This window comes from Vairimorpha necatrix, chromosome 11, assembly GCF_036630325.1.
Source record: "Vairimorpha necatrix chromosome 11, complete sequence".
Lineage (NCBI taxonomy): Eukaryota > Fungi > Microsporidia > Nosematidae > Vairimorpha > Vairimorpha necatrix.
In genome coordinates, this window is record NC_088826.1 from 227,075 (window position 1) to 253,247 (window position 26,173).

At 25.9% G+C, this 26,173-nt stretch overlaps 5 protein-coding genes across 5 annotated transcripts; 3 read left to right on the plus strand and 2 right to left on the minus strand.

Annotated features, from left to right (window-relative positions):
- Positions 1–2,372: 2,372 nt before the first annotated feature.
- VNE69_11049 (uncharacterized protein) lies at positions 2,373–4,652 on the plus strand (the record flags this gene model as incomplete). The annotated part of the gene is made up of 1 exon (XM_065474953.1): positions 2,373–4,652. One exon carries the CDS (start codon positions 2,373–2,375, stop codon positions 4,650–4,652), a length of 2,280 nt encoding a protein of 759 aa, XP_065331025.1.
- A 5,232-nt stretch (positions 4,653–9,884) lies between these two features.
- Positions 9,885–11,195, plus strand: VNE69_11050 (serpin-type proteinase inhibitor 5; the record flags this gene model as incomplete). The annotated part of the gene is made up of 1 exon (XM_065474954.1): positions 9,885–11,195. One exon carries the CDS (start codon positions 9,885–9,887, stop codon positions 11,193–11,195), a length of 1,311 nt encoding a protein of 436 aa, XP_065331026.1.
- A 1,616-nt stretch (positions 11,196–12,811) lies between these two features.
- VNE69_11051 (uncharacterized protein) lies at positions 12,812–13,543 on the minus strand (the record flags this gene model as incomplete). Its single annotated transcript, XM_065474955.1, has 1 exon — positions 12,812–13,543. One exon carries the CDS (start codon positions 13,541–13,543, stop codon positions 12,812–12,814), a length of 732 nt encoding a protein of 243 aa, XP_065331027.1.
- A 3,001-nt stretch (positions 13,544–16,544) lies between these two features.
- VNE69_11052 (serpin-type proteinase inhibitor 4) lies at positions 16,545–17,858 on the minus strand (the record flags this gene model as incomplete). The annotated part of the gene is made up of 1 exon (XM_065474956.1): positions 16,545–17,858. One exon carries the CDS (start codon positions 17,856–17,858, stop codon positions 16,545–16,547), a length of 1,314 nt encoding a protein of 437 aa, XP_065331028.1.
- Positions 17,859–24,507: 6,649 nt separating this feature from the next.
- Positions 24,508–26,172, plus strand: VNE69_11053 (uncharacterized protein; the record flags this gene model as incomplete). The annotated part of the gene is made up of 1 exon (XM_065474957.1): positions 24,508–26,172. One exon carries the CDS (start codon positions 24,508–24,510, stop codon positions 26,170–26,172), a length of 1,665 nt encoding a protein of 554 aa, XP_065331029.1.
- Between the last annotated feature and the right edge of the window lies 1 nt (position 26,173).

Genomic DNA, 26,173 nt, shown 5'->3' on the forward strand with positions numbered 1-26,173 from the left:
GGACGACTTAGAAATTGAAATTATTAATTTGAAGAATGATAAAGTTTTAAAATCGTATTATTTAGACAAGGACTTTTGGAAATTGGTTTCAGATGATAGTTTTCTCATTTTAAGAAAATGTGCACTCAAAATATTTCATATTGTGGAACCACAATAATTGTGAAGCTCTTTCTTCGAATATGACGAATTTAAAATCAAAATATCGAACACAACTTACGGACAAACATTTAGATAACTGTTTAAGAGCTGCCAATTCATCTTATATCATTGATTATGACCAAATTGCAGATGACATGCAAAATCAAGTTTCTCATTAGAAAGTATTGTTTCTAGTATCTCTCTACACGTAGTTAATTTTTGTTATTTCTTCGAGATTTAATCGAAAACAAAATTTAAACCTCTTTTCAAAGTAATTATACAGAAATTTGCTTCGCATTCTTGTCAAAACAATGTCTATTAAATCTATATAAAACCATTAAATTTATTTTTTTCGATTCTTTTAATCACTTAAGAAAACTCTTGTAAAAAAATTTAATTATAATTTTCGTTTAATATAAAAAATTAATACTTGTTAAAGGTTCCTTTCTTTAAAAAAATACTAAAAAAATCATAATCGTATTATTCGCTACGAAATGTTTTTTTTAAAAAGATTTCCAGAGCATTTATTTTAATTTTCTTAAATTTTTTTTGTGCTTAAGCCCGTTTTTCGTTTTAAGATTTTGAGATGCCCAATTCGAACTTTATTTCAAAAAGGTTGCCGACCTCTGACCTAACCAATAAAACCATGTGACACATATGCTGACATGCTATAATGATCAATTCATTTTTGGTCTTTACTTGGATTTAATGTTTTGCATGATAAAAGTTTTTTCATCAAGCGTCCTATTCGAACTGGATCAACATATTTTTATCTTTTTATGCATACGAAATTAAGAAGATACTATTTTTTTTGATAACCAGATATTAATATATACAAAATTATTAATTGTTATAAAGTAATCAAAATGATAATATTCCTAAGGCAAGAATGTAAAAAAATGAGGGATAAAAAAATTTAGATTTTTATATATTGTTATAAAAATTTTAAAATGTTTACAAAATATTGATTAAATAATTTTAAAATGTCTATAAAATCTCAGACTAACATTTAGAACAATCATGAAAAGTCATTTACATCTTAACAAGAGTATATGTCTCATACATATTGAAAATATTTACTAGTAATGAACTTTAGATCTTTATGCTAATGTTATATCGGCAACTTATTTATATTAGTAATGTCTGACTGTGATTCACAGTTCTATGATTTTTATAAATATTTTTAAATTAATATAAGCACTGTATGTATCAGAATGAATGCAATATGTAAAATGCATATAGTTAACAAGATAGAGAGCAGTGTATTTTTTATAAACATATGGGCTTCTCCTTGATTCGGTTCTTTTTCACGACAAAACACCGAATGCATTTAACTAGTCTTCCCTTATTGTATTTATCACTGCCGATCTTACTCTTGTCTATATCTACAACTATAACTCTTAATTTTCTGCACCGTATAGTTAAATACCTACCATAAATTTAAAATTTAAATAATTTTCTTGTATGTAATATACGTTTGCATTTTACATTCTAATACTCTTTAAAATTGAATTACGCTAACTCCAAGAAAACACATTAAACTATGTTATAAATAAGTAAATGAAATTTTCATACGCAAATAATGAATTACTTTAGATTAAAAATAATTTTTTCAATTTAAGAACTTTTACCTTAAGTGAGGAGATTCATTTGATACTATGCCCCCAAAAAAAACATTTTATGCGCTTAATTTTTCTATTATATAAATGTATATAAAAATCTTAAATTTATATATTTCTTGGCATTGCTTTTCCCATTTATAGAAAGGGCAATTTTTTAAAATTTTTACTCCTGTCATTTTTCTAGACTGATGCTGCTTTAGGCAACAAATGTGCAAACATACCAATAATGTTTATGTTTCCTTAAAAATTTTTAGATCATTTACGTTTATGTTTTAAGTACCATTTTCAAAACATGCGATTTATTATATAAAGAAATGTATATGATTTATAATTTGTGGTCTTGAAATTCTTTTTTATAATTTATGTTTGCAATTAGAAAAATTTGGAAAGATAGGATCTTAGTTTGCGCCGAATTTGTTCATTAATTTCAAGTATTTTTTTTGACATCAATCAAAATAAAAAACAATCTCAAAAAAGTTTTTGTCCTGCCAAAATCAAAATGGACGATTATTTATTGTTTTCTCTGTAAAGTAAAAATAAATTACATATAACTTTTTCATTTTTTCAATTATTAATTACTTTTTCATTAAGAAATAAAATTTTTACCCCCAGATGGATTTTTTCAATGCAATTATAATGTTATTGTTTGTGCGAGGATATCAAATTGCTTATAATAATCTCAATACAAAGATTATTAATAAGATAGAAAATAAAGATTATCGCGAAATCGATAATGAGAAAATGTATTTGAGAGTAAAGTTATCCTTTGATAATATTAATAATCTATTAAAGGGAGATATATTAAGAGAGTTTTTTAATTTTGATATAAGCGAAGAAGACAAAAGAATAATAGTTTTTTGTGGTGATAAGACAATCAAAAAAATTGTTGAAGAATTTGAAGAAAAATTAAATAGGGAATTTAAAAAAATTAGAGCCGATTATATAATATTAATTTACGGTTTACAATACTATACGATTTTTTTATTTCAAGAAATAGTCAATTTTATGTACCAAATAAATATTTTAAGAAAAGGAATAATAAGTTCTTCTTGTGTTTTATATGAATATATAATTGAAGATAAGTCAGAATGGAATTTAATGTTGCAAAACGTATTTGACCCAATGTACAATGATGGGTCAAGAAGTCAAAATATACCACTTACATATAGGAAAAAAGAAGGTACATTTTACATATATTTGTGTATTAATTTACATAATGTCTATTATTTATTTGAAATTGACGTGGAAGAAATATATCAAGAAGCGCTTAATTCTTGGGCACATATAATACCAAAAAAGAACAATGAAATGGATAAAATAAATGATTACACACATAAATTATACAAGAACGTAAACATTGACAATCTCGATGCATATCCTCATACATACTATGAAATTTGCACGATTGATGTGATTAAATTCAATAATGTCAATATAAAGATAGAGATAGCAGATGATAAAATTTACTTTGTTCACAAAAATGATATCTATTGTAATATCTTAAACTGGAATTATTCTTTTTTTAGATATAATGACAACACTAAAAATAAATGGATTTTACAATTTGAGGAAATTTTTAAAAGAATTTCTAAAATATATGAAAAAAAGGAACGTTGTATTGGAATTGATATGTTTTTTAGATTAATAGAATACGAAGATAAAGTGATTTTTTTTATAGAGAGGATTTTATACGATAAGGGTTCCCCATTATATGTTTTATTAATGCATCTTATGCTATTTAAGGGAATCATAAACAAAATCGAGTTAAATGACTTATTAAATGAAAATGAAATCCATGAAATAAAAAAAAACCAATTTTGTAGTACATTAAAAAAGGAATTATCAAAATATAGATGGGATTCAACTTCTTTTACGATAGTAATCTGTTTATTCATACAGGCAGAAAATTATATTAATAAAAATAATATAAAAGAGAATACAGCATTACAATTATTGTATAGACTTGGAGCACTTATAAATTTAAAGGCAAACGAAGACAGTATTTTTAAAAACTTCAAATCATTATTACCGATTAGAGAAAATAAGATTGATTTAATTAAAATACATGAAGAAATAGTATTACATCATTTAGACGATATTATAGATTTTCAAAAAAATGTAAGGGAAAAAATTTTGAAAATAGCTACATTATTTACAGGACATGAAAACAATAAATATGAAATTTATGAATATAACTTATATACAAAAACAGATGATGTTATCCATGCTTTAAATCTCGATGCAAACAAAGTAGAAATAAATAATGAAATAATAAATAAAAAACTATTTAAAAATACTCGAGAAAGAAAAACTTTGGAGGAAATAAAAAATTTATTACAAAAAATCAATGAAAAATGTTTAAATGAGGAGTTAAATAAAATAAAGCATGAGATTTTAAATAAAAAAATTGAAAATATATATGATGATGAAGTATGGCAAAATTTTGAAGATGAATTAATTGGAAGAGGGGACACAATAATTGATAAAATATTTAATTATAAAAATTTAAAGCACGAGATTTCCGAAAAATATGATGCTTATACGAACAAAGAATATAAATTTAGTGAAAAGAAAAAATTTTATCATATCTTAAAAAAAAATAATTTTTGGATTGAGGAATATAAAACTGTTGAAAAGGAAAAATTGCATTATTATATAAGACAGAATCTGAGCAAAAAAATAATTCATGATAGACAATGGTGTTTAATAGATGTCTTAGTGTTTTATTTTGATATTGAAATAATAAATGATTCAGTAATGAGAAAAGGATGTGAAGGAAAAATAAAAGATATTCTCAAAGTGATGAATCAAGAGGATGTATTTGAAGCTATAAAAGTTATGTCGGGAATTAATCTGCATGATTGTTTAGTTGATACAATGAAAAACAAATAAAAAACTAATTTTTAATTTATAATATTCAACAAATGTATTATGTAGTTTTTTAAATTTATCATAGTTACTATTTTAATAGTAAGAAATAAAAAAAACAGAAAATAACAATTAACATATATTAAATAATGATAAGCGAGATCTTTTGCTTTTATACATGATATCGAGAAAATAAATCTTTAGTACAGCGTTTTGAGTTTTAGGAAAATTTTATACACGGGACAAATGCATTAAATATGAAGATACCTGTCTATGCAAATATAAGTTCTTATAATTAAAAAATTCATAATGTAATGATTCATTTCATCTTGTAGACATCGTACAATAACTCAGACAAGTACATTGAACTTTTAAATCTTCAAATATAGCACATAATAAATTCATTGGAATCATATTATTGACAATCAAAACCCCTTCTAAATTTTTGTTTTGGGATTTCATAAAGTTTGCCTGATAAACTAAATAAATAGTTATGTGTGATTTTTTTGTTAATAATGATCATTTACGCCCATATGGCAAGGTCCTTAAAATTCGTTTCTAAGGTTGAAAGATTAGGTGGTACTATTTATGCTTCTTCAATTTTTTTTTCAATGTAAACCGTTTTATACACACAATTTCTTCGCTATGGATTGAAAATTATTTTAGACATTTGATGCATTTTAACACCACAATAAGTTATAAGCTTTTCGGGGCATAAGATGGTTTTATAGTTTCTTCGTTAGAAATTTCAGGTGAGATTACTTTCTAAAAAAGTCAATGCCCTCCTTGCACGTTCATATCATTTTCCAAAATTTTTTCTTAAAAAACCTATATTTTATTTTTATGGTGCAACGAACTATCATTTTGAGCACTTTGATAACACTTAAAAAAACCAGACTAACACATTAAATAAAATTTAGAAAATGCTTTTTATTATAAATTAAGCTAAATTGTTTTAATGTAATTCAATTTCTCAAAAAATAGATAGTGTAAATTAGAAATTATAACAATACATGAAATAATAATAACACTGATTCATGTGACTAAATAATTCTTATGTTTTAGCATTTGTAAGGGGGTTGCTTCTATGAGGTAAAAGTATTCAATAGGCAAAGCACTCTGAACATAAAACTCGAATTGATGCAGCGTAAATGCATGTCTAAAAAAGTATCACGTTGGTCTTCAATAAATTATTAATAGTGTTTAATCGCAATTTAGAATTAAATCGGAATATTGAAGGCCATAATGGATAGAAATGCTAATGTTATGTACAATCCCGTTTATTTATGGATTTAAGATAATATATAGGAATGTAACAAGCTGCAGAACAATGAGATCCCAAATAAAAATCGAACTATTTTTCTCATCACAGGATATATATAACTTCGATCATAGACAAAAGGCCCTGGTAAAGCAACATTTGTTAAATATCTTACACAAAGCAATACCAAAATTATTAGAAGCTGAATCCTCTGTTCAAAGAATTATCATCAGTTATCCATATTCTGTCTCCGCATCCTAGGCTTTTAAGATGGAATTTATAAAATGTTGAATCTAAAGACTAAATAAAATACGTATATACTAAAATTCTAAATATACGATAAAATTAAAATTATCTGACCATAAAAGAATCCGCCAAATTATTCTTCAATGTGTTTTTTATCTTAAAAGTATATTGAGTAATAAAATATTATGTTTTGCCCTATTAATGTTTAATAAATTAAAAATTACTATCTTCAAGAGTACTCTTATTATATGCTAAAATCAGTAATCATAGATTTTTTTACCTTAACATTATTGGCTCATATTTTTATATGGATAATAAAATTCACAATTTTAATATAGTTATTACACATGGTCGTTTTTGTTTTTTCAATATATACAAGAAGAAATAATTACATATTTGGAAGGAACATAATTTAGTATATGTGAATTCTATACTTCTAAAATGAACGTTTTTTGCTAAATATTTAATATTTAATCTTTTTCTGCCTAATTTTAATAAATTACTGATTAACCATATTATCAATGATCCAAAATACTTTGTTTTTTTGTACATCCCGTTATATTTTTTTTGTTATGTAAAATATGTATTTCGATTTACTACTAGACATTTGGAAATTCAATTAATATACGAGATGTTTATTTTTAATACCTTTTGACATGGCAGAGACTACAAAAGAATACGCGACCGAAAAAGCATTAGAAATTTTATTTTACTTATTATAAAAACTTCCATGGACGATCAAAGTGATTTTAACATGTTCATTGAATGGAAACACTAAAAGGTAATTTCGACTGGAAACAATACAATATATCTTAGTTCTGTGTACCAATTTCTCATAATAATATTATTTTAATTTCTAATAACTTAGCGAATAAAGATAAACTATTCTTAATAAAAAATTTTGACAATTCTAAATTTTATAAAAATGTAACTTTTCATTGAATTAATGGCTCAACCCCAAAATACATGATTTTTTTTATGTTTTGATCTTATGTTATATGTGTTTATTTAGTCTAACCTTCATATTGTACTCTTTAATTGTATGATTTACGGATAAATTTTTTCCTCGACAAATATGTAAATGACGAAAATTTTCGCTAATTGATACAACAAATATTTTGTACGAACATAAAACGGATTCAAATGCTATTATACAAATGTCATCGTTACTTTAGATTTAACTTTTTATATAAAAATATAAATTACATTATTGAATTGAAAAATAATTATTTTTTTAACAAAGTAGGCATGCAAACTATATTATGTCTGCTTTGAATAAGTGGATAAAATCTAAGACACATTATAATTTATCAGAAAAATAATGTCGGGATTTTTTTTATTGTCATGATAATTCTATTTTGGTCTAAGAAAAAAAATATATAAAAACATATTGTTTATATTTAGAATCTACAGTATATTTTTAGACTTGTACATATCAATTGATATTTTCAAATTCTTAAATTAAATTTCTTTGTGTTGTATAACACATTACATATATTTAGCAAACACGATAAAAGTTCATATTTACATTTATGTTATTTCTGACATATGCATAAATATTTTAGTTATATTCTATATCTCTGATTTAACAATCTAAAAATTTTTGTTATGTAATGATATTGAAAAAAATAATTATTCTATTATGTCATTGGTGATCAAGTATTAGTTTTTAAAATTATATATTTTAAAAGTTTTATTTTTTTTTTATATTTGATTTTTAGGAAAATTTACAATTTAAAAACATAAATAGCACAGTTCTAAACACATATGCTAAAAATATAAAACCATTTTTTTATACATTGTGAGCAGCATATTAGTGTTAAAACTTAGCTCACTCTACATCTACACTTAAATTTAAATATTTTAATGCAGATTTTTTTTTACTTTAAATCAAACATCTCACATTTTCACTTTAAACATTCTGAATTCACGATTTTATAGAACAAGACTAGAAAGTATATCATTAAATGCGATAAAAACGGGCTATTTGCAGTGTTTTATGCCCAAACATGCTAGGAATAATTAAAATTGTGACAATTACCATAATATACGTTCATGTATAAAACTTTTTTAGGGAGTTCTAGGACACTGAAAGCTATTACTAATTTCGATACACGTTATTTCTAGATTTATTAAAAATCAAAATATTTCTGAGGATTTGTAATTAGAGACAATTGACTGTAAAATTCAATGTTTATGCTTTTTTTTAAAAATATTTTAGCAAAAATGATTTTTTAAAAAATTAGGCACAATGCCGAGATTTTTATAATTACTATTCTCATTTATCGAGGTATACAATACGACCATCAGGGTGCCCTTAGCACAGTGGTAGAATGCTATGCTTCCATTGAGCAATGGCTGGGTTCGATTCCCAGGGGCACCAAAATTGTTTCTACTTTCTATGATGCAGTTGGAACAACTCAGATGATGAAAATGTCCACGATAATCATTAAGTTGATTCAATGAAACTTGTGTGTGTCCAGCCACAAGGGGATTAGCATCTAGTGTAGAAACGCACCTCAAGGCCAAAAAGCAGTATCGCCTTTTGGTGACTTAATGATACATAAAAGTTTCTAATGGGTACGGCCTAGTTGGAGCCCATGGCTGGTGCACTCTAGAGTGGGATTCTAGAGCTAACTAAGAGACTAGACGAAGTAGGGCAATAGAAGGTCTCGTGGACCCTATCCTACAAGATTCTGTAACACGGTGGCCGAAACTAGTGGGAGACTGGTGGTCAACGCAGTCCAATAAAAATGCCGGGCTGGGGATGTGGTCGTGTAAGGAGCCGTGTGTGCAATACAGATGATTGTAGTGACCTTTGAGTCAGTACGATGATGTCTCTCCTCGGGTTACAGATAACCATGCCCGTTAAGTATATCCGCTGTGAGGTCACTCTGGACGCGATTTGAGGTATAAATGGAAAGTGTTCTCCTGGAGCCAAAGTCCAATGGATACGGCGGAGCTTGCTGCACCGGCAAGTTGTATGGAGGGAGTTTTAGTGAGTAAGAATCTCACAGTACCAGTTGGATGAGGATCACACCCAAATCCCTCTGGTCCCTATGTAAGGTTTCTCCCTACCTCTTACTTGCAAGAAAAAAAAAAAAAAATACGACCATCTAAACAATTAGAACCAATATTGCAAATTCATTATTAAAGACCATTTTAATAAAACCGCTTGTTTTTAAAAATGCAAATTCGTTTAATTATTCGGCATAAAAACGCATAAATAAAACACGAACAACAAAATATTGAGATTAATTGCCAATAATAGTCAATTTATTTTACTTTCTCAAAAATATTTATATTCGCCTTAGTTAAATAGGCCATATGAGGGTCATCTGTCAAAAATCAATAAAAAGCTTTACTTTTTTTACTTCACTTGCTTTCGATTTTAGTCTGCATCTTTTTGTTTCGTCATAAAAAACAAATTTATGCATAGTTTATATTATAATAAAATTAATCCTCCGTTATTGATCAATAATCATTTAGTAAAATAATCTAAATATATATGTTAACACATTTGTATTGTTTTCTATTAATTTAAAAATCATTATACTATTTACAGCGAATATTATTGTTATAACGTATTAATTTATAGAATATTCTAATTTAATATAAATTTGAAATTGACATTTTATTAATATTGTATAAAAAGATATTAATTAACATTTGCATCCAACATTCGGTTGTCTGTATTAAATGTATTTTTTTATTATACAATTTAATTGTTTAGTCAGTTATTTGACCCTATGAATGTTTCTTTCTATACGCAGTTAATAATGTTATGTGATATAGGAATTTTACAAATGTATAACGAAATAAGAAATACAAACAAAAGTTCATATTTTAAAAAATTTGGTAATAACACTGACTTAGAAAAAGGAATTAATGTACAGGATGATAGTATATGCATTATTAAGAGCTTCTACACCAAATTTGGGGTTGGTGAATGCAGCTCTATTGAAGATGAAATTTTTGATGCAGCAATAGCAGCAAAGGAAGACAATTTTAAGAGCGATGTTTTTTCGCCATACGGAATATGGTCAATGTTTTGTATGATTTTAAGCATAGCTGAAGGTGAAACGAAAAAAGCTTGCGTAAATATTCTTAAAAATTACGAAATTTTATTAGATGATTCATTTTACGTAGAAATGGAAAAATATTTCAAGTCTTTGATGGTTGAAGACTTAAAAGGGCCATTCAAAAATGTCTTGTTATACGATAAAAAGTTAGAAATTGAAGATTTTATAAAGAAATGTAAAAATCTATTTTCCGGCGTTTATAAAGAAACTTTCGAAAATAATAACAATGAATTACTCAGTCGCATAAAAGATATTTTTAGAAATTTGTTTTCCGTATTAAAAGGCGAGAAACCTTTAGTTTTACGTAATACATCATATGTCAGGGCAGGATGGTTAAATAAGTTTAATCCTGAAGACACTACAATGAAAGATTTTGTTACTAAAAATAAAACCATTTTGGTGCCTATGATGAAGCAAGTAGGTGTATTTAACTGTTTATATAAAGGTGGATTCCGTTTTATACGTATGGATTTTAGAGATTATACTGATTCTTTATGTTTTATAATAGCTTTACCAGACAAAGATGTTCACATTCCTAAACATTTTCAAATGGAATTTAAAGAAGAATTTAAGAAATTAATAAAAAATGAATGTTTAGCTTTTAAGGTGAACTTGGAAATGCCCAAATTCAAAATCGAGACAGTATGCAATCTTAACCCATTTTTTAACAATTTTCTAGAATCCAACCTCATGAACGAGGACTTGGATTTTGGTAAAGGGTTTTCTTCTTATGACAGCACTAAAATGAACTTACGACATAAAACTTTCATCGATGTTAATGAATCGGGCATATGCACAAGGGAGTCATACTCTCGAAGTGAGTCAATGCTAAAAGGAACACATAGCATCAATTATCATTGTAATAGAGAATTTGTGTTTTATGTATTTGATACCAGAAAGCCAGAGATTGAAAACACTGAAAAAATAATGTCTGCAGTTTTCCTTCCTATATTAGTGGGAAGATACACTGGACTTTAATCTTATTAAAATGTATAACCTTTTGAGTTTTTTGACATTCGCATGTTTTACGTTGATTTTAATTCGTAAATTGTGTTAATTTTTATAAGAATAAAATGAGTTTTTCAATATTTTTATTTAAAAAGTTTTTTCTCGGCTCTTTTATTAATTGAAAGTATGGATTTGTAATATATGTTTAAGCTTTTTAATTTAATAATAGTTTTTTACAAAATAACATTAATTATGAATAATATTTCTCATTTACTATCCGGTATGTTGCTCAAAAGAAATTATATTTTCTAATAACTGTCAAATTATTGCTCCAATAAAGATAAAATTTCATCTTTGAGTTTACGATATATAATGTAATTAGACACGAGGTCTGATCTGAAATAGAAGACGGGGTATCAAAATAAGATTTATTAGAAATCGCGCTGAACTCATGATTAAGGGTAGGAGTTAAAAAAAAAAGAAATATTTGGATTAGACAATTTAGACGGTATTTTCCAAAAAGAGTAATTGTTAAAATAAAAGTAACTCTCTAAACGCTCATGTTCAATATTTATTAATCTTCTGTCACTTAAATCATCCTTTACATTAATATTGATTAAGAATCACTCACATTTATAGATTCATATTGTCAGCTTTGGTCCGTCGCCCGACGTATATTATTGACAATATAATACTTTTTGGACTCATTTTTACAATTTTTTATTGTATGAAACATTAAATGGGATCTCATCATGAACATAACAGCAATCTTCGATCGATATGATGTATTTCATGCCCTTTCACACTTAGTATATATTATCTACAACTGATATATCTTTTTTTAATAGCTTTATATGAGACATTATCAAAAGACCAACTATAAAAAAAAATATTTATTCCACAGAAAAAATTTACTTGTCATTAGATTTATCATTTTTTACACCAAAAATCCATACAAATGCCTGTATTTGACAACATCCACTTTTCAGCACTTAATGGCATATCTTTTTTGGTTTCTAAATTTTTTTTCGATCAGTTATTTTTATTCATTAGTATAAATCCTTTGAAATTTAGCAAAAATAAGTTTTCATACATAAGCCTAGTTGTATTGGAATATTACGCCAATAGCATGAAGTGCGAAATTAAAGACTTTGAATTGCTTATAATAACAATACTCGAAACCAGACTCAAAAATTTTTAAGAAATTTTTAATGAATAAACAAATGCCTATAAATTAGTGATGTAAATATTCTACAAATGATTTAAATTATTAGCAAAGATAATTATTTATAAAAAAAACATGATAAAAGCCATTTTTTACAATTTTAAATATTTACAAATATCGGAAATCTAGATAACTAAATGCGAATTACTCAAAAAATTTAACATTTTGAACTACACTATTATATAGCAAAAAAGATAAATATACATATAAACGTTAATAATATATAATGATTGCAATATTATTACATGACATTGATTTTTGACCAAACTTTAATTAAGACATTGCAGTAACAAATCTTAGACTGTATCAAAAATTTATTTAAAATGGCTAATAAGGTTAAAATACATACAATGTAGTCAAAAGCTAAATATTTACAATTATACTTAGGCTCAATAAATTTTCTATGTAATTTTTGTTTATATTAACGGAGGCGTAACCAATAGTTTTCAAAATCTTCACGATGAAGTAATTCAATCTGTTTTCGATTATTTACATTTATGACAGTAGATGGAGTCATTTCGGTCGTCGAATATTCTGAATGGCTATCTAATTTGCTAGACTTTGTTATTTCATAAAGTATTTCGTCTTTAAATAATCTCGTTATTTCGAAGGGACAAGTTTTTTCTATATTAACTTCGATATTATCATTTATTACTCTTTCATATCTATATTTATCATATTTATTGTCTAAACGTTCATATCTTATTATATAATATATTAGTTCATAACTTTTATACGATAAAAACAGTATAAACATAAGCTCAGGATGTAAACCACTCTTGATATTCTTATTAATTATAAAATGTCTTACAAAAAATTTAAATTCTTTTTTGTAGTGTCTCAAAATTTTGTTTGTTAATTTAACATCATTGAATTTTTCTTCTATTAGAGTATTACGGATTAGTGTATTAAAAACGAGGTTAGAAACTTTGTTGAACTTTTTAATATTAAAATCATCACCTTCGAACAAATTAGGAATAAATAAAAAATTGTTATCACAGTTACATACCCGTTGAAGTAAATTATTATTGTTTTCAAAATTATCTCTTGTAATTTCTTTGCTTTCATTACGTGAATGAAAAGATGGTCTTAAATCAGAATTCTTTATAGAATATGAACAAGAACGAATTTGTAATATTGCAAGTAAATACATTAATATGGGTTAGTAAAAAAACAAAAAAAAATGAAAACATGACATAAAGACGCAATTAACGTCAAAAAAACTCATCATTAACGTATTACTAATGATAATTAATTATGTTACTCTATTGTGTTAATCCTAAAAACTATAAAAATAATATAATAATATTAGTAATAAATCATATGATGTATACTAAAATGCATATACACAATCAGTTAAAATAGAAAAAAATAATCATATAGAACATAACAAAGATGATTTACTATTATGAAATACTTATTAGAAGAATACTTAGTTATATTTATTGCGTATATTCGGATCATGCGACCAACAAGCTATATTGCGCAGTATTTACCAAAAGTTTTTATTAAAAGCTCGGATCTAGCTTTTTTCGCTATCCTGAAAATTAGAAGACAACTTCAACGTTATTTCTATAAAACGTAGATATTTGAGAATTTTGAGTTTAACAATATACAAAAACATGTTATTCTCAATAATTATTGTTTTTATAGAATTGTTCGTATGTTATGTCTAAATTATGCTTCATATGTGGCCATCTTACACTATTTTTTTGCTTTATCTTTCCGTACTTCGTCTCCTAAGTCTCTAGTTCTTTAGTATTTGATAGAGATTTTTTCAATCAGTTTCAGAACTATAGATTGAACAAATGCCTTGACAAAATTTGTTATCTACGTATATATTTTTTAATTTTCAAAAAGTCTATGCATAACACCATTGTATATAATAATTTGGACATTATATGTTTTTCTATTTTTATATATAAATATTTTTAATACGATGTCATCGTCGAAACTATAGTTTGGAAATATAGGTCTGTTAAAAACATTCTCATGAAATAGAATCCAATTTGTTTAATCAAAGTTTATTGGAAAAATGAGAACATTGAAGTTTTGTGTAAAAAAAATTTATCTGTGTTGTAACGTTGTTGATTCTTCAATATGAGTAAAACTATTGATGGTAAATACAATTACAATAAAATACAGACCAAAAATACATTTTACTTGAGATTTAAAAAGTATGTCATAACCTCACGACTAATAGCCTTATCGTCTTGTTTCAACATCTCTCACAATTTTTTTTACAAAGCAGATTGTAATATCTCAAAAAATACAACAAGTTAACGATTTAAAAAAATGAAACTTTAAAAAATCAATTTTCTTAAGCCTTTTGGTAAAATCCAATAATTATAGATAATATAAACTAAATCTTATAAATTTTTACTTTTGGTTTCTTAGACAAGTATTTTAGCTTCTTATAATGACATTGTGGAATTTTGTTTACATCACATGAAAAAGACAGTCGGCTTAGGACATTAATATTCCTTCACGTCTTCACGCCCTTATGGATATGATTTTCTTGTAGGTTTATAGGCAATAATGTTGTACATTTTCCTCCATAAAAATAGTTAAAAAATGAGGATAATACTTATAAAATAGTATTCTCTGGTCTATAAAGTGTTCCTAGGACTACTGGAATCTGTCACTTGACAAACTTTATTTATGCTTTCTTTTTACTTTTGTCGATTTTTTTTCAAATTTATTTAATATAGTAACCTAAGTTGTATTTTGTCTTATAAGGGCCATAAAATACGTTTTTTGGAAAATTAACAAGACGTAGGTAAATTTTATCAAAATTTTTGCAACGAACACAGCAGGATCATTTTATCTAAAAAGGGGTCTTTTAAGAGTAATGAAAAAAAAACTAAAATGATAAAAGTGTTTATTCTAAGAAAACTTTGCTAATCTTAAACTAAAAAAATTCAGAAACTTGCGATATTTTATGAATCTCACATGTTCAAATCCATATAAATTCTTCCATAAGGCATGGGATTGCAATTTATTTTATTCTTTTTAGGTATTAAAAACTTTTCAAATTTGAACAGGCTCCTTCAATAAATTTATAATCTCTCCTGCCTTTTTCAACGTTTTCATCTTGTTTTCGCCACAGTGTCCGATCATAGATTCGACTACTTTAGAAAGCATTTATGTCCATCCCTTAGAGTCGTTGCATTTTTATTTATTTTTAAAAAATTAGATCGTCAAAGGTTTAGCTAGTTAAGTAATATTTTGATTTTAGGTTATAGTGTTCGCTCATCTTTTGTCCCTACCGATCATGTAAAATTTATAACTATGTCACATCTTTCCGATACCAAATTGGCAAATTTTCATTGCAATAGCCAGTTTATCGGTGTCCCAGATCTTTAAAACTTCATTTTTTTTGTGTTTGATATTTTCCTTTCTTAGTGCTCTATAATTTTTCTCTAAGAACTAGTGACACCAAACCTCACATATGAAAATACGGTCTAAGTTTATTGCAGATTGTTTTTCAGCAAATGAATACATAATCTATGAATAACTATGTATAGGTTTCAGGGTGTAAATTGTAGTTTTATCCTTTATTCGATCGAAGTTCAACATCCCGTCTTTCCCCTACACTAAAACTGAAGGCGTCGATTTACAAATCGTCTAAGTTAATGTCTTTATTTCGAATGATCCGTACATCACATGGTTTTTATTATTAGTTTTTAATCCACTGCAAAATATATTGCCCTATGTATGCCTTGGAATATTTTTGACCTACTGTCGAGCAACTCCAACATACCATAAGGGTATAATATTTTTTTAAAAATCGTCTAGAAAACGTACAGGATTAAGACTCAACAAATGGAAATTCTAATTGAATTTAAGCAAATTCTTGGGTTCTACTTCTGAGTATATACTTCGTAAAAAAAACATTTATCCACCTTACGGTCTGAGCCGGATTCAGTACGTAAAAAAAAAAAAGTCGAGGCTCAGACCATTGCGCCTGAAATGTATAGGTCGTACCATTTTAATATATAAACAAAGCGCTTAAGAGTGAAAAATATTTAACTGAAAATATCATCAATTAGCTTCCTTTTCTAGGAAAAAAATTTCTATTTTTAAAATAAAGAAAATATCTTTCACAGAACAAGAATGATCGTTAAATAATAAGTAAAACAAACTTTTTTATTTCATTCCCCTGTATATCTACCTACCATAAGGGGATAAATAATTGGTATTGAATCTTCAGCACATTTAATTGATGGTGGTTTAGTATCGAACAAATAAAATACAAAAGGACGGTTACAATGAAACTTATGGTGTACGTTTTTGTTATATCGATCATTATATGTATAGCGCCTGGAGCATGATGTTTCTTCTTTGCATATTCCCACTTCATTTAGTTCAATTACGGCTTTGTGCTTTAATACAACTTTTGTATTACGGTGGGAGCAAAATTCATGATCTAATTCCAAATATTCATCCATAAAATTAGATTGTAAAAATTTGTAAAACACTTTATTTAGGTTGCACTCTGTTTCAATCTTAAACTTTGGTATTTCTAAGTCCAAAACAGAAGACGGACATTTTTTGTTAACTAGTAGCTCGAATTCTTTTTTAAATGATAAATGAAGTTGATCATTGAGGTAATCATCTTTATCCGGCAAAATTATCACAAAACATAATGAATTAATCTTATCAAGAAGATTCATACTAATAAATTGTAATCCATTTGTATACAGATATGAAAATTCATCGATTGTGGCGATCATTGGGACTTGTATAATTTTATTTTTTACATAAAAATCTTTGATTTTAGTATCTTCTGTATTAAATTTACATAGCCACCTTCCGCTAATCCGAACATTGTTTATTAAAACTAAGCGTACAACAATGCGGTGTTTATAAAAATCACTAAACATTTGTTTGCTCCTATTAAATATTTCGCTCATAACTTCTTCAATTGTTTTCTCTTGATTTCTATAATCAAATAAAATATCCTCAAAATTGAATATTTCCTTCCATTTTTCATAAAACTCGTCAACTTGTAAACTATCTTTATCACTTAAAGAATTGTAACACTCCAATTCTACTCCGTCACCACCCAATGAACGAATATAATCTTCCATATTTTTACAAAACGAATCATCAACATTAAATCCAAAATCTTCGATTATTTTTAGTAATTTTAGTTTGGTTTCATCTTTGGTGATTTGCAAAAGCGCGCAATAGACATAACAGAGACCTAGCGGAGAAAATGCATCACTTTTAAAATGATCAAAAAAAATTGTTTCTGTTTGTTGAATATTCCTATCAAAATGAAAGCATATATTATTATTTTGATACAAATTTTTATCAATTGGTATAATTACGTTTCCTAAACTAACACTATGATTGGTTTTATAGAAATTATAAAATCCGAAAGTGTTCCTAACGTCGTTATACATGTATAGTGTACCTACATCACACAAAGTCATCAGTTTTGATTCAAAATGATCTTTCATGGGGGATCAGAAAGAAATTGTATTTAAATAAAATGTATTTTTTATAAATTAATTAAAAAATTAAAGATAAATTGATAGATTTTAGTGCAATATTGTTTTTTTTAATTTGTAATATAAAAAGATTATATGATGTTTTCAAAACAAATAGAATTTCATAAATTGATCAAATGATTTATTTTAGTGGTCTTTAACTATACAACAACGTAAAATATGATTAACGGTTGATTTATTTTATTAATAAATGCTTAAGGCGACTTTTTTAGTCTACATAATGAAATCGTCTTATACAATTAAGAAGTTTTTTGATAAATTATAAAAAAATTTGATCAGCACGTCTACAATAAATTACTAATATCACACAATAGCACACTCGAGGTTATTTTGTCATTGTATGTAACTTAAATTTTAAAGAGGTATGTATAGTTATTTATATATTACGTAAATGAAAATAACAATCATAGGCGAGGTTCCGCGCTTATTTAAATCAAAAGTTTACGTGTCAGAAAATAAAATATACATAGGCACTGTAGTCCACACAAAAAACTTCAAGCCTTACTAATATAGTTTATTAAACGCTTTTTTAAAAATCGTGTTATCATAAATTTTATTTTCTTTAAATAAAAAAAAAATTGTGCAAAAGTTACAAAAAGATACAATTTTCTTTTAATAGAAAATATATAAATTCCATATACTTATAATGTAAGCTTTTATTCTAGTGCTTTTTCCAAAATTAGTTGAATAATATTCCTGTTCTTCTTGAATAGAAGATATTTTCTTCAAAGTGTAACTGAAAAAAAAATCATATTCATTTCAATAGCAATAAACGAAGTTAAACGTAATATTTGTCAAAAATGTTATTAAACGAAGATGATTTTTTGTATAATTTTGCCGACCGAGTACATCAACTCACAAAAAACCAACACATGCTTCTTGGCCTGAAAAATTTGAGCTTTTTTTATAAAAAAAAAATTTAAAGTAATTAGTTTACGAAAAATGCGTTTCTTATTGTTACAGGATTATACACTGGTTTATAGATTATTTTATGATCACTTAATTATAGATACTTATCCAAAGTATCTATTGTAAAATTTTACTATAAATAATAAATAATCTAAACCCATCTAAAAATATTATAAAAAAAAGTAGCGCTTTATATAACACTTAGTATTAAAGTAAGAGGCAGACAGTAACATTACAGAGGTCTATAAAAATGAAACAGTAATTCTCATCTTGTATAAACATACTAGTTATACTCCAGTTAATATCCTAAATGACTTGTCGATGCGTATTTCAATGCTTGTGTGGCTTACTCTGAAGATTAGATTGCCATCTGTGTCCATCTCGCTTCTATTAAGAAATACTTGCTATTTAATGTCATTAAAGCGTAATACACCTAAGCTCTCATTCAGACACTTACATTAATGCTTTAAAAATTATTTTACCTCACACATATCTCTTGTACCTCGTGCAAAACAATATGTCTGCTTATACCTTGCAGTGGCCATTTTAAAATTCGAAATTTAAACCGCGAGAACTTCTATTACTCTACTTAGACTCGTTTCAACTAGCTCAAGGACCTTAATTTCGAGAGCACCAGATATGAGCTTTAACTAAGCCAACTACGGCGGATATTCTATGTTTTATTAAAGCAGTCAATGTAATAAAGATTTAGAGATTTAGGTGTGTTTTCACACAGATGCTTATCTTAATACTGTACGCACATAAGTAACGTCAAAATTAATAATATCATTAAAATTTTTATCGCTGATTTGTTCAACTCGAATTATTTTAAAAAATTTATCAATTGGTCCCTAAGATTTTAATACAATCTGCATATAGGAAAAACATAACCTTGACCTCAAGGCTACGGACACCCCGTATGTATAATAATAAAAATCCTATTACTTATAACAAGATCCCTTTTACATGTGTCAAAAAGGCATAAATGTTGATGTAACATGTTTTTTCTATATTTAATTTTCTTATAACTAAGATAATCTCCATTTTTACACGAAATATCATTTCTCACAATATGCATCTTAACTGCCCTGTTAGTTATGAACTTTAAAATCATACATAAGGATCGAAAATGACGATAAGATTATATATATGCCGGAAAGAGAAGTAGATAGGGCTATAATGTTTTTAGATATACAGGCAACTTTTGCAGAAATTGTGTGTGTAGAAAAATAGGCTAGTATACCTTTGAGGGCACTGCAACAATGGTACCAAAGCATCTAAAACCTTAGAAGAACAAAGCAGAAAACCGAGTCCATAACTATATGTTAAAAAATCAAAATTATTAAAATATTAACTCAACAGATGTAAGTTAATTTTTTTTATCTTTGATAAAATGGGATTTGAAAAAAAAAATATGATAAAATTATCTTCAAGTAGATGTTAAATAATCAAACTTTTTATAGTTGCGACAATATAAATCTTTTGTAAAAGTAAATTTTGTTATTATATAGGGGTTTCATGGCGCGTAACTTCATAGTACGTTATTTTCTCATAACCCTAATATATTTCCATTTCTTGAAGAGTATATATTGATGTATAGGTGGTATATAATTCTTAATCGACTGTTTTTACTATTTGTATTATAATCTCCTATAAAATATATATTTAGTTTTTCATGTTTATAAAATCTTTTAAATAATAACAAAAAAAAACATTGTTTTGCAAAAACATATATCTAGTTTTTTTTAGAAGCTAAATGTTTACAAATCACCTAAATTTACAAATAAATCCTAATTTAAACTCTTTTTACTCAATTTTAGTAACTTTTTGTTTTAAACAATGTCGAGAAACGGTTTATAATATTCAAGGCTCTTGAAAATTTTTTTTTCAAATTTTTTTCATATACATAAAAAATACAAAAAATAATAGATTGAAAAAGTAGTATAGAAATTTTGTAATTTTTTTAAAACAATTTTTGACACTGTATGAAATTTTGAAGATTTTACTCGAAGGATGCTTGAAATTTCCTTAGTGTAAAATATTACATCAATGTATTATATAAATAATTACTAAAAAGTATAAGGCTTATTTTGAATATAAATATTATTAAAAAGGCGTATAAAGACTGTAAAACAAATCATAACGTTTGTTGCGAAATAAAAACAACAATTACCAGCCGAATACAATTTACAGGGGGTTAGATTGTTTTATAGTCCAGGTTTTGCATTTTAATAGTTCAACTTTGCATTTTTATTTTATATTTTTTTAATAAAATAAAACCTCTTTTATGACTAGAAAAGCCATAGCAACAGTCGCACCGGATGTCTGCAAGCACAAGGAAAACGACTAAAAAATAAAACTTGAATATAAAAGATAATGCTAATAAATTAGATTTTAGTTTAAAACAAATAAATATTTCGTTGGAAAATGCATGATGGAGAGCTTGATTTTTCTAATAAGGCTTAAATCGAATAAAAATTTCATTTCCACGAGTATATAAACCGATAGATCTTGTGTAAAAAAATAATTACCTTGGCAAAGACATGACATTTAGTGCAATTAAAGAAGATCTCAATACAAAAGCAATTGTTTCAATGTTGTTGTCGACTATTTCGAGAATTTTAAGATAATAAAATAAATATTACAGGAAAAAATTATCACAGATTTCTGCAGAGCGTAATTAACAGGACGAAATAAAAAATAGCTGAATATGGCTTGAAAACATCGGTTTAGTTGACTAGAAAATTTTATGTTTGGATGAAACTGGATTTAATACTTTTATTACGAAGCATTATGGATTTTAATGAAAAAATAAAAAAGCATTTAAAACAGTTCCCGCAAATCGATTCTAAAATTTAGTTATCTTTGAGTGATCTCTAAATTGGGCCTTATTGCATACGAAATAAAAAGAACGCATGTAATTCTTACCATTCATCGAGTTTATTAAAAGTTATCTTGTGATTTTTCCGATCAAATACTCAAAGGATTTTAGTCGTAAATTATTGCAAAGCCATCATTTTCAAAAAAATTTGGAATAACTAAGAGATTGGGTATTTCCTATGTTTTTTTTGACCAAAATACACCACAGCTTAATCTTATTGAAAAAATTTTAAGATAAAATCAAGGTTTTGTTAATAAGAAAACAAATAATACAGAAAAAACGGATTTAGAACAAGTTTTAAACAATAATTTTAGATTATCGTATAGTGGATTCTCACTAATATGGTAAGATGGCTAGTAGAAATGGCAAGGCAGCATAATGAATTTATCTAATTAAATATGATTGTATATTCTTTTACACATAAATCTATTGATTATTCTTTTTTACAAAATTAAACGGTTTTTATAATTTATTGCTTCGAAAAATGGATTATAAAAATCAAAAAATATACTATAAAAATCAAAAGTTGAAGTAAAAAATGCAAACCCCTGTAAATAATTAGCACTTTTAAAACACTTGTAAGTTGATTTGCGATGAGTTTATAAGACATTAGCTTTATGTTTCTGTCGCGCTTTTGGTATTTTGGTTTTTACGGATTTAGGAGCATTTCCACTTACACCCCCCCCCTTACATATATAAATACCAATTTTTAAAAATATCCCTGATTTTCGAAATTCAAAGCGGACAGAACGGGAAGCAGAAAAATCTAAAAAAAATTATAAATAAAACAAGATAATAATTAAAATAAACAAATTATTTTTTCGTTTTTTTAATTTTTTTTGTTTCTTTATTTTACTATCTACTTGATTAAATCTGTACTTATTATACATTTTATGTATAATAATAAGAAATATTATTTTATTTATATATAATGAACATTTAACACAACTAAATTATAATTTATAACTTAAAAATATGTAAAATCATATATTAAATCAATTCATATAAATTGTATAGCAGTTTTTTTCTCATAGTTTACATCTTTTATGTTATAAAAAACATTTGAATGATTTAAAAAACATAAACATGAGATTTTGAATCTTCGTTGTCTATAAAAACTAATAAATTAACAAAAATACTAATTTTTTATACATAGTAAAAATAATTATAAACAAATCTAATATCTGTTTAAAACAGCATAAAAATAATGAAAACATTACTATAAGCATTAGAGTTTAATTATAATGACATAAAAAAATAAATATATTTTTATGTATTTAGACATATATTTTAACGCAATTTATGAAAAATGATACTTAAATTTGTTTTATTTCTATGTTTTACATATCATGAACAATCTAGAACTTAATAAAAATATTTTTTTGTACTTTAAAAATTATTTATTTTCTCCTCCTTTTTTTACATTTTAGTTTTGTAAAAAAAGGATATTGTTAAATTTTGGTATTTATATATCTAGGGGGATGTAAAGTGGAAATTGACCCGAATTTATTTGGTTATGATATTAACGCTTTAATGTTTTATATAGTTGTAGCCCGTTTTGACGGCAATTTCGTCAGAAGTCAAATTCCCTACAGGTTGACATGCTGCTTTGATTACTTTTCTCACTATGCATTCTGGCCGTGTAAATCTTGGCAAATTAAAGGACAAGTTCTAGCGTCTTCGCCGCAATGAACTGGATGTATGTTATACAAAGGGCTAAATTTCTTCTCCGCCTTGTCCTTCTTAGTAATTTATTTGTCTATTCTCTATATTATTTATATAAAACTTTTTATGTCCGATATTGATGTATTAAATTTAGATCGTTCGCAAAAAAAGTCCTATTCCGTTGACTTGGAATTCTCAACTTTAACATTCGATAAGGAATATTTTGTACATAAAACTGTAATTAAAAAATAGGAGTTAATTTATTTATAAAATTTATAGTCCAAATATCAAATGACATTTATCAAATAATTGGATGAGATTTGACATATAATACTTCTGACAAAGTAACTTATAACAATAAGAATATCATTCTTATGGGCATGAATTTCGAATTAAATTTTATTTTCTCAATTTGTTGTTTTTATATTTGGGTTGTATTTAATTAAAGAGTATAACTAAAAACAAGACTTATCTAAAAAAGGCATTATATGAAATATATCATTTACTTCAAAAAAATTTGACTAAAGTAACATGTCTTTTTAATTAGAAGTTATTTGTCAGACGTTGCAGCAATTATACCATTACGACAATACTATAAAGTATCACATGAATGTTATGATTTTATACCAAGTAACGAGGTCAGAATAATTTATGAATATAAGGAAGAAACAAACACGAATGTTTTTAATGCTGGAAGGTCTACTATAGGTCGATATTAGACTAGAAACATACAAAATGTTAAAATATTTTAATATTTAAGAACGCGCGAAAATTGAAAGCAATGCACGAGAATAAAAAATATAACAGTTTTACACGTGTTGATAGTTTAGCAATTTTTTTTGTCTAATTATTATTTTTAATTTTAGCAATAATTAATAATTTTTCATTTAAAATCTTGTTAATTATAAAATTATTCACGTATTTTTCTGCGGACTCATTATTTTTGACATCAATCGAAAATCTAAAAACAGACCCGACAGAAAGTATGTACAATCAAGGATGAAATCATAATTACTAATGAAAAAATAATTCATAAATTTATATCTAAACAAGTGATTAAAACATCTTATTAATTAACAATATTTTAGCATTTAAATAATTTTTTTATAAGCCCACATGAAAATTTGCAAAATTTTCACAAGTATGTTAATTGTACAGGGATATCAAGATGTCTACAATAAACTATATACACTAATAACTGAAAAAATTAAAAATAGAGATTATTGGGAAATTTCTAATGAAAAAAAATATTTAAGGATAAAATTGTCTTTTGATTATTTGAATTATCAATTAGATGCGAATATATTAGAAGAATGTAACATTCTCGAAATAATAGAAGAAGAAAAAAGAATATTAGTAAATTCTATCGAGAGATCCATTCAAGATATTGTTGTAGAGTTCGAAGATAAATTACTACATGAATGTGAAATTTTGCGTCCAGACTTTATTGTGCTAATTTATAATCCTGCATGTTGTCAGCATAATGTGTTTAAACAAATAATCGATTTTTTAATTCAAAAAAATTTAGCAAGAAGAAATTCAATCAATCGTAGCGATCTATTATATGAATACATAATCGAAGATATTTCATTATGGAATGTTATGTTTGTAAATTTATATAAACAAGAATATAACAACGATTTTAGTCATCAAAAAATACCACTTACTTTTAGTAAAAGGGGAAAACAGCATTACGTAAATTTTTGTATTGAAGTCAAAAATATTAAACATTTATTTGAAATTAATGCAGAAGAAATCGGTAAGGAAAGTCTATATACTTGGAAAGATACATGCCTTGAAAAGAATAAAGAAGTAGACAGAAAAATTGGCAATTATTTTCATATGTTATACAAGAATATTTATGTTGACAATATTGACAATTATTCTATGCCATTTTTCAAAATTTGTACTCCTTATAAAATTGAATTATTCATTAAAAAATTTCGAATTGAGATAATAGATGATGAAATTCATCTTGGGCACCGGAATGAGAATCATATTTTCATTCCAAATAGACAAACAACATTATTTGGGAAAAGATACGCGAACGAAAATAAATGGATCACGGAATTTAAAAGAGTTTTTAAAAAAATTCATGCAATAGATTTTTCGGAGAACCGTTGTAAAGGCGTTGAAATGTTTTTTAGATTGATTAGATATCTTAATAAAGTAGATTTTTTTATAGAAAGAATTTTAAATGCTGAAGGTTCGCCTATGAACGTTCTATTAGCACATCTATTACATATTAAAGGATTAATAAACAGAAGTGAATTAAAAAATATTATAAATATCGAAGGTCTAATCGAAGAAAAAAAGATACAACTTTGTAAAGAATTAGAAAAAAGTTTATCAACTGATAGATGCAATTCAATTTCTTTTTTATTAAAAATATTTTTATTCATAGAAGGTGAAAAATATATAAATAAAAACAGGTCAAACCCCGAACCCAATTTTAAAATATTGAAGATGATTGGAGCTCTAATAAAGTCGAAAGGAAAGGCTCGTGGTATTTTGAAAAAGATAGAATCAGGGTTTTTTATAAATAAAAATAAGATTGATTTGGCCGTTATATATGATGATCTAGTAAAAAATCACTTCCAAGATTATCAAAATAGTCAAAGTAATTTATGGAAGGAGGTTTTTAAAATAGCATCATTGTTTACAGGATTAGAATCTACTAGATGTGAAATTAATGACCATACATTCTATACTTTGAAAGGAAAAATTATCAGAGAAATGGGACTTGATAAATATGAGGTAGAAAAAAATAATAAAATAATACAAAGAACTTTATTTGAAAAAAACTAAA